The sequence below is a fragment of the Tyto alba genome, unplaced genomic scaffold (genome assembly GCF_018691265.1).
Source record: "Tyto alba isolate M040663 unplaced genomic scaffold, T.alba_DEE_v4.0 Super-Scaffold_7, whole genome shotgun sequence".
Lineage (NCBI taxonomy): Eukaryota > Metazoa > Chordata > Aves > Strigiformes > Tytonidae > Tyto > Tyto alba.
The window spans coordinates 27069208-27078856 of record NW_024881328.1 but is presented as its reverse complement, the minus strand read 5'-3'; the positions used below and the strand labels follow the sequence as shown (position 1 = coordinate 27078856).

At 39.9% G+C, this 9649-nt stretch overlaps 1 protein-coding gene across 3 annotated transcripts in view; it reads left to right on the top strand.

Moving 5' to 3' along the window:
• The first annotated feature begins 725 nt into the window (after positions 1-725).
• The window catches only part of CWC22 (CWC22 spliceosome associated protein homolog), a 34867-nt gene continuing 25943 nt past the window's right edge, over positions 726-9649 (top strand). The window contains exons 1-6 of one of the 3 annotated variants that reach the window (XM_033010881.2): positions 726-1282; positions 2620-2726; positions 5581-5648; positions 6474-6590; positions 6687-6944; positions 7423-7551. In XM_033010881.2, coding sequence (XP_032866772.1) covers positions 2700-2726; positions 5581-5648; positions 6474-6590; positions 6687-6944; positions 7423-7551 — 599 coding nt within the window. In that variant the 5' untranslated portion in view covers positions 726-1282; positions 2620-2699. Of the gene's footprint in view, positions 1283-2141; positions 2196-2516; positions 2727-5580; positions 5649-6473; positions 6591-6686; positions 6945-7422; positions 7552-9649 lie in introns of those variants that run through there. The other 2 variants (XM_042783972.1, XM_042783973.1) reach the window with 2 other exon arrangements.

The following is a 9649-nucleotide window of genomic DNA, read 5'->3' as shown; positions in this document are numbered from 1 at the left end:
GTGTATTTAGCAGGTTTTTTTGCTGTTCTGCATTTCCCACACTTCACAAAGGTGTTTTGTTTTGTTTTGGTGTTTTTGTTTTTTTTTTTTTTTTTAAATTCAACACCTTCATTTTGGTTTCTTTAGTTCACCATTTTGATTTCACTATTTATTCCATACTTTGTGGTATACTGAATTAGCTGGTTTTCTGCGCCATTTCAATAACATTTTCCTATTGGAAACAATGCATGTCTACCTTTTTTTTTTCCATTCATACTGTTTCCCCATGCATACTGTTTCCCCATACTGTTGTGACAGTGGCCAGCATCACAACACAAAGAAGAGATTAAACATTTATGCCCCTCTTAGTCACTCTGCAGCTGAAGTGAGTGGTTCAGCTATCTGGGCCTTGTTTTACAGAATGGTATGAAGGACTTTAGTTTTGCAGGTTTTAAGGACCACAGTCACGAAAAACTTATTCAGATTGGTCCACCAACCTGGAGGATCAAGGCAGCGCATTAGGGCTGAAAAACATGTGGCAAAGGGAGGGCTGCACGACCCCAGGCACAACCAGGAGTCCCCCGGCTTCTGGGCTCCAGACCTGGCCACCTGGACTGCCCCAGGGGTTTGAGACAGGGCAAGGACTCCACACTACTGCAGAAGACACCTCCCTCTTGACAGCTACTTAGCTGTGAGAAAGTAAAGGAGACGTTTTCCCACTGCCATGACCAAAGTGCATGATCAAGGGTGCAGTTCTCACAGGAGGGGAAGGGGGAACTGGAATAAAGCCTGTAAAATGACACGCTTTCATTCCCTGGTCCTTTCAGGGATGCTGCGGGCAAATACCCACTGCTACTGGGAAACAATCTTGTGGATTATATCATAGGATTATAGTGAATATTATAGTTGAGCAAATTTTGGCTGTGGGAGGAATGCAGGGAATGCATTAGCGGGTAACACTGTATTTTTGGCTGTGAGTCAGCATAAGGCAATGTACACTGTGGCTCATCCGAATTACTCTGCTGTTGATGCGTTTCTCCCTTCTATTTGAAACAGCGGTTTTCCAGCACTGCTCCTACCTCATTGCCATCTTCGTCCCCTCAACGAATACCGTGTCCCACCGCGCACCCACACGCAGGGACGCGCTGGCGGGCGCAGCACAGCAGTGCTGCCGCACAGCCCGGTTACAGACGTCCCTGCAGGAACCATCTGGCTCTTGGCTGAATTAATGCCTTTCTGACCCTGATCTGCTGTGTCCTCCAAGAGTGTATTTTCATTATCTCACAAGAGCAGAAAATGAACTGTAAGCATTTTAAGACCTTATGTATCATTTTCCTTCCCCCCCCCCTTCATGCATTTAATTAATACATTTAATTTGTGGCTATAATAAGCCGCAGGTCCTCTGTTGGTGTGAATCAGTGGTGCTCAGATTCTTCATGCATTCAGAGGCCAAAAAACCTCCCTCTAATAAAGAGGAATCCTAACAGCACTGTAACACTCAAGATGGTATAATGTATTATGCAGGTCCTTGACATATTTCAAGCAATGTTTAACCAGCAGCTCACGTTTACATGATAGAATTGTGTGCTGGAGATGTTATTCAAGGGGCAGGTGTACAGAATTCACTCAGTATATTCACTCAATTTTAGAGAGACGCTTTAAGGCTTCGGACAGCTTCTCATCCTTAAGGGAAGTGCCTTGACTGCCTGTTTGCTATGACCTGCATTTCTGCCAGGAACCTTGCACATTTGGTAGCAACAGGTTTGTTCTTCCTGAGGTGCCCTCACCCGAGAAGCAGTCGGCGCTAGAGAAGCGCTCACTGAACTGAAGGGGGCGATACACCTGCTACGGAGCTATCACTTAGGGGTCACGCTATCGGCTTATTTCCCGCTGGTTTGGTTTGGTTTTTCCCTGCAACAACCCCTACAAACACTTTTATTCTAACTACCAGGCTGAAGGCGGGCGGTACGGACAAACCCACTGGGGCAGCTCGACCGCAAGATGGCGGCCGGGAGCCCGCCCGTCGCCTCCCTACGCGTGCCGCGCGGGGCGGCCGGAGCCTCGCGCTGCCCCGGCCCCGCCCACAGCGCCGCAGACCGGCCATCGCGCGCGCGCCGAGCGCCGCTGCTGGGCGGGGCCTGAGCACAGCGCGCGCCCATAGTGCGCCGCGCTCGGCCGGAAGTGACGCTGCTGTTGGCCGTGCGGGGCGGTGGGCGGTAGGTGCGGGGCCGGGAGGGCCCCGGGGCACCCGGGCACCCTCCCCGCTTCTTCCCTGTCCTCCTGGGGGCGCGGGCTGGGCGGTGGGGTGCGGGCTGGGCGGTGGGGCGGCGAGGCGGTCCTTCGGAGGGAGAGCGCCGGGACCGGGCCTGTGGGCAGCGCCTCGGCATCCCCCTGCCGCGGCCTGGCCGCCGGGTCCCGCGGGTGGCTGGGCGGTGCTCGGGAACTCCCGGCCCCCGTTTTCCAGCCCTTGTCTCCCGCAAATGGTGCGGTGTAACCTGAAGAGATCTGGCTAGGTTTGCGGGGTGGCTCTTGGTTTTCTTGTAAGGAGCCTGCAAGCATAGCTTTAAAGAAGAGATTAAGAGCGCAGGCTCCGGCACCTTGTGCAGTAGAAAGTTTCTGATTGTCTTCTCTGTGTTACAGATGTTTCTCGTGTGCTGAACTCCACCTTAGATTGTCTTATTGCTGCACATTGAGAACTTCATAAAAAGTAGGAAGTCAAGATGAAGAGCAGGGTGACACAAGTGAATGTAAGTGTTGTTAAACCTAAATGGTAGGGTTTGACTATTCCCTTATTGCTGCTGATTAGATTTGTAGTTGATATTATATTAAATAAAACACCATGAATGTAAAGCAAACAATACTCATAATTGACAGCAGCTGTTTACAGGAGAAATATTACAATGAAGTCAGGGAATTACAGCAGTTTCTAGTGTTTGTTGTCCTAACAATGAAAGTTCTGGACACTGATAGCATATAATGATAAAGTAATTGGTGAAAAGTTACTGAATGATGGCTTAAGAGAGAACATAAGTGTGTGGAGAAATGGAGAAGAGGCGTTGAAGAATCAACAATGATGTTAAAAGATCAAGAGACAGGAAGTAACTGCTATTGTGCTAACTGTATTTCTTACTGTGAGTTAAAGCTTTCCCTTTTAAAAGCTGTGCTGTACGTTTCTGAATGAATGGGAGTGATTTTTAGGAATGTAAGAAGAAGAAAACTTGCTTTAAAATTACTCTCCTAAGATGATGGTTTAGCAATGTCACGTTTGTAAAGTACACTAAGTTTGGGACAGGTTAGCAGAGCAAGACTCTTTCGACACACTGTCTGAAATCTGTGGTGTTTCTCTGCTGCTGTTTCTAGCCTTTGACCCTGCATAGGCCTCTTCACTCTTTTGGTTCCAACTTTTCTGACTGATGTGTTTTTTTAATAGAGATGCTTGAGGGATAGTTTGATATCTTCTCATATCTTCCCAGTCTGGTAGTTATGGTAGTGCTCCCTCATCTGTTGAAATAAGCCAGTTAGCAGAAGTGCACTGTTTGGACACTTTCAGTTAATCGTTTTGATCAGAATGAACAAAGGAAATGGCTGTAACTTGTGGCAGAAAGCCAGGTCGTGAGGAGCTCAGGGCGACAAGTTTTTCAGCAAACATAGCTACTTTTGCAAGGAGACCTCATGTAACTGCAAAATACACATACATATATGACCTTGTTTTATTTCCGTGAACACTTGTCTTTTTCGGTCTGCTTGGGCAAAGGCAGATGATGTAGAACTTGTGAGAATGGATCATCCTGAAAAGACCCATTTCTTCCCGTCTGCTAAATGTTATTTAAATATAGTAACCGTTCCGTGTTGTTCAAAGATTAGTGTTGGAAGCTTAGGATACAGTCTTGCGTTATATTATTTTGGGAAAAAAACAACTTAAGAACTTTTTAAGTTTGAATGATTTCAGTGATCTGCTGTATGCTGTAGTCCTACAAATGAGTATTGAAAGGGGAAGAAAACCTTAGTGAAAATTCGTTAATTTCTTACACTAGCTTTGTCATCAAAGACAATGTTACTTCGGAATTAAATTGTCAAATGGACATTATTTTTATAGGGATGCATACTCCCAGGAAATGATACAGTGCTTTTGTTTTATACCATTGTCTTGGTTCAGGAAAGATAATACTGGAAATAATTGTAAAACTGTGTTAGAGAGATAACCTAGGGAAGGTGATATTCTAGAATATATTATAGTAGCCTCAAAAATACAAATACAAATTTACCTATATATACACATCCCAATTTGAGTGATAACAGGTCAGCCTCCTTGGCCTGTTGATAGGGGATGATGCTTGTAATCATTGTGTTGCTATTATTTCGTTAGGAAGCCTCAGTTAATGTTGGTTTTACTTACAAAGCTCATGATAAACACCATGTTTGTCATTCAGTAAAGACACTTTTCAATTCAATTTTTGGAGATCATTGGGTATAACTGTCTGTCAAGGTTTGCTTATGAAGGAGTTGTCATCGTTTTCATCGTAATCAACAGTTTTAACTGATTCTTTTGTGGGGCAAAAACTAGTGTGCTGGTATGTTAATGGATAGAATGCCACCTCAACAAATGAGTTATTTCTACAAAAAGTTCAGTTAAGGTGCAAAAACAAGTCCTTGCATTGAGTTTCTGCATCAAGGTGAAGTGTTACCTATTTCACAGCTGATCGCTGGCTGATAACAGGAGATTGTGACTCTTGAAAATCATAAATAATATTTTAAGGGAAGAGAGGACCCGTCTTTCTAGGTGTGTTGTAGGTGTTCTTGTGCTCCAGTTTTTGTGTATGACTCCATACTTCTATATGTCATGGTTCAGCCCACAGAATTTGCTGTGAACTATTTAAATGTGTATCACTTAAACAATCCTGCAAACTTACATTTCAAAAACATCTAGAATTTACTTCCAGGATCTGTCAAGTGGAACAGTGTAGCTTAGATGTTTGTAATGTATGAAACTAGGAATGACTCATGAGAAAGTAAATCATGGTTAGTAAAAAGGAGGAAAATAAGGAAGAATTATGCAATAAAGGGTATTTTTAGGAGAGGAAAGATACTCTTCAAAGAAGAAGTGGTAGAATTATGTTAATGGTATTGCACGTTATGGAACGAAGTGTAAAATGGGATATAGAAGGAAGCAGGAAAGGGAGACTAAAGGTCCATCTGCTCTAGACTCCAGCAGTAATTGGCAATGAATGCCTTGAAAAGTTTAGGTACAGGGCAACCATAAGAGTACTCACCGACACGCTCGCCCTGCCTATTAGCAGCTTCCCAAGACAGTTTTTGGTAACCTGTGTGAATTTTTCTTCAGTGTTTGTCCAGTTTCGTGAACAGATGTAAGCCTTTGGCATCTGCAGCATCCTGTAGCAGGGAGTTCAGCTGCTTAACTACTTGTTTAGAACCAACTCTCCTTGTCAAAACTGACTCCCATTAGCTTTATTTGATGGCCCTTCTTGAAAAGAAGTAGGGAACTGGAGACATGGTGTGCTTTGATCTCAAGATACATGTGCTCACAGTAATTTATGTATAATGTTGTGGCTTGATTTTTTTTTTCTTTGTGTTTTATTAAAGCATGGTTCCAGTTATGAAAGGAAAGAAAACTATGATTCCTGCCAAAAGAGTTTGTCTCCAGAGGACAGGTAGAACGATTGATTTTTATACCCTATAATTCTGTGTATATACCACACGTAGTAAGTTAGATAAGTATAAAAAGAAACAGAACCTGATTATTTATTTCTTTTAATATTACCATAACTGAGAAGTGAAAAATAAGTGTAGGTTTAATAAAATACTTGCATTCAATATTGCAGTAATTCGGTAGGTTTGTTATTAAAACTAAATCTGTAAAAAATCCTTAGCATTCAGTTAAATTGTCATAGGACTTGAAAATGGAAATTAGATGCCAGCTTTTTGCTTGGACTCACATATTGCTGTTACCTTATCTCTTTAGAGCAAGATTATTAATGCCAGCAGGAGGTGGAGGAATAGCATCTGAAGTGTGGTCTACTGAGGCATGAGATAAACTGTTACCAGTTTACTTCTAATTTCACATTTTAATTGCAATAAAACCTCTTGTACTAAACACAATATTTTTTTTTTTCTAATAATGTCTATTCTGTTTCATTCTATACAGGCAAAAGTAGGTGAAACAAATTAATGCGTATGTTCCAAGGAATGCACAGAGCTGAATTTACCTTTGGTATTTGATATTATTACCATTTAGCATTTAAGTTCTAGGAGGAGCATCCTTTTACAGTGCTGCTTTGATTTTTTTTTTGATTATTTTTTTCCTGACAACAAATTACTGTAAAAGGAGCATCTTCTACTTGAATGATATGAATACTGAAACTCAGGTTGCAGAAGTGGAATGATTCTGTAGCATAACATTAGATTGCAAGTAGATAGCAATAGCATTGCTCTTCTAAGTCTGTTACTAAGATTTCTGTGTCTTGGGTTGCAAATAGGGATACTGAGCATGACAGGTCTCCATCTCCCAGAAGGAGAAGATACTCTGATGACAGCAGATATGATCAGGAATATTCAAGAAGGGAATACTATGATGACAGAACTTCAGAAGGAAGGTATCAAGCCCGTTTTTAATCTGTAATAAAATACTCATTTTAAAGAATAAAATGTGAAAAATTTTCATGAACCCTTGGGTGTTCTTTTCCTCCTAGAAGGATGGAAAGGGGGAGAGAGAGACACCATGAAAAATGGGAGGAGAGAGAATCTGATCGAAGGAAGCAGAGAAGGTATTCATCACCTGATCGTAGGAGTCCAGAGAGGTCAACAGCGCAGAGCTCACTTGCTCAGGATGAGACCACTTCAAAAAAGAAGAAAGAAGAAGTGGATCCAATCCTTACTCGCACAGGTGGTGCATATATTCCTCCTGCCAAACTCAGGATGATGCAAGAGCAAATCACTGATAAAAATAGGTGAGTTGAAAGTAACACTAGAGTTTTTGCTGAAAAGCAAAGCAGTAAAAGGTTTCAGTGAATGTTGATAAAAATCAGATCTGTTGAGATCTGTGATGATTCTTTTGGAGGTATGTTTTTGCTGGAGGAAAGGTAAAAGAATCAGATTATGACGGCAACTGCTTCTGCTGCAAAGTGTAAATGGAAAAGTGGGATACAGAACATAACTAGGGATTTATTTTTTTTTTTAATATCTTAGAAAATGGAACATACTGCTTTATACCTCATCTGCAGAGAATTGTGTTTTGGGATATCATGTTGGTTTAGTGATTTCCAAGTAGCTAAATGTATAATTGTGAACTAGTCTTCACATTTATGCAGTGAATATTTTCTTTCCTATTTTACTGATTACAACTTACATTCATGTTTTCATAGATATAAAAATTCACTCAGTTCTACCTCAAATCTATGCATTAATAATTTGTTACCTTTGTAATAGCTTGGCATATCAGAGGATGAGTTGGGAAGCCTTGAAGAAGTCAATCAATGGTCTTGTCAACAAAGTGAATGTTTCTAATATAGAAAATATCATTCATGAGCTCCTTCAGGAAAATATCGTTCGGGGAAGGTAAGTTAGTATTTTAAAACAATTCTTCTGCTTTTTTGATATGTATGCTGTTCATGTGTACATCACTGTAGTCTATGGATGCTAGTCAGATTTTTAAGATTAATGTTAGGCTACTTTGCCCTATGCAGAGCAGTCCCCTGCTTGGGAAAGGGATTGTATACTTGGAGGAATAAGAGTGCAACAGATGGTATATGTTTCCTTAAAGGTTTTACTTTTGCAAGTCATTCAAGTGAAATGCATTTTACAGGTGTCTCTATTTCCTTTTGTATTCCTGGATGTTTCATGTAAGTCATGTAATATTTGTAGCCAATATTTAGCAAACCAAGTTTTACTACAGTTATCTGGCTGGATTGTTTATTGTTGTAGAGAAAAGATTATTACGCTATTTGAGCTCAGTACTAAGTCATGGTGACTGTGCAAGGACTTCAAGATAACTTTCCTTGCTTTAATTTTGATGTCAGTAGAGGTTAAATATGCTGGTGTAAAGGAGTATGGGTTTCTTAGATTGGCTACCATTTAAACAAACAAAATGAAATCACCACCAACAAAAAGCCCTCTGAGCAAAATATCCAGAAATAATTCTAATACGTTCCAGACAGATAGCAACACTTTTTCTGTCACAACTTAATTACTGTTATTTGAGGAGGTTATAGCTAAGGAATGCATTATTTACATGAATGTCATAGCTGATGTGAAGATCAGAATCCTGCAAACAGTATACAAGTAACAGAAGAGAATTAAGTAAAATGTAGAGTGAGCAAGTAGATCCCAAACGTGATTTCTGTTAAAAGTCATAATGATGTCTCAGTCTGTTGTAGAACTACGTTCTACTTTGATGCATTTTGTGTCCCTGAAACTTATTTCATATAAGCAGTAACAGTTTAAAAATGAGCTTATTAAATGCTTTTTAGAACACACTTGTCTCTGGAAGCTTTTGTGTGTGGCTTACAAGCTTATAAATTTCAAGATAATATAGATGGAAAATGGCACCATTTCCCTTCTTAGTTAATTTTGACTTCCAAGTTTGCACAGAGGTACATATAAGAGTAATTACGTGAAGTTCTACCTAGCTGTAAAGTCCTTTTCTGAGTTAGAATTCTAAGTAGAGGGTAAGTAGGATCTGAACCAGACCAATTTAATTCATGAGAAGTAACAGTTTCAAATGAAATATTCTATTTCTATTCACTAATTTGAAATGAATTCAATTCCATTTGTCAGCTCCAAAGTAAGAAAGAATTTAAGGTCCTTATGCAGTTCATGTTTAGTACCACATAGGAGGCTTTTAAGAAGATTACAGTAGACCACAGATAAGATAGAGTTGGATACAGCTGTGCACTTTGAAGATTCATATTTGGAGGGCTTTTTTTTTTGTTTCCTGTCACCCATTTGTAATGGAGTAATACAGCAAAAGTCTATATGCTAAAGCATTAGAAAAAGCAAAACTGAGGAGAAAAAATTTTCAGATATACTGTCAGTATAATAGGAGAACCATTATCTCATGAGCCCTATGTTTACATTCATTTAGTCTCTAAGTAGTAGTCTTCTGTTATCAGTTGTCAGTTCCAAAACATAATTATTATGTTGAAAATATGGAGTTTCATTTGACAAAAGCATTACTTTCCTCATTATGGTTTTACTGAACATTCAGTTTTATTACTCCTAGGTAGATCTTTATTGTTAGGGACCTTTTATAGAAATATTTTTATTTCTTACAGGTCTGGTTTTGCTTTTTTAAATTGTCATTATATTGGAACAGTTCTGTGTTTTTTCATAAATAGTTGCAGAGCAGATGTTTTTTCTGTCACAAACAGGATTTTGTTTTTTCAACTGAGGAGAAGAAACAGCAAAATCATACAAATTTAAAAGCTAAGAATAGCCTGTGTTGGAGTTGAAGAAGGGATAATTGCAGAATACAAGATGAAGACTTTTAACATGCTTATAATTTTCAAATATGTTTATAATATGAACAATATTTAGTGAAAGATGAGGTATCAGTTTAAGAATTTCTCAGCTCAGACACATTTGGGCAACACATTTTGCAGAACTCCAATTGTGGCATGATAAACAATGGTTTGAAAATGACCATCTGGTGTCTTCT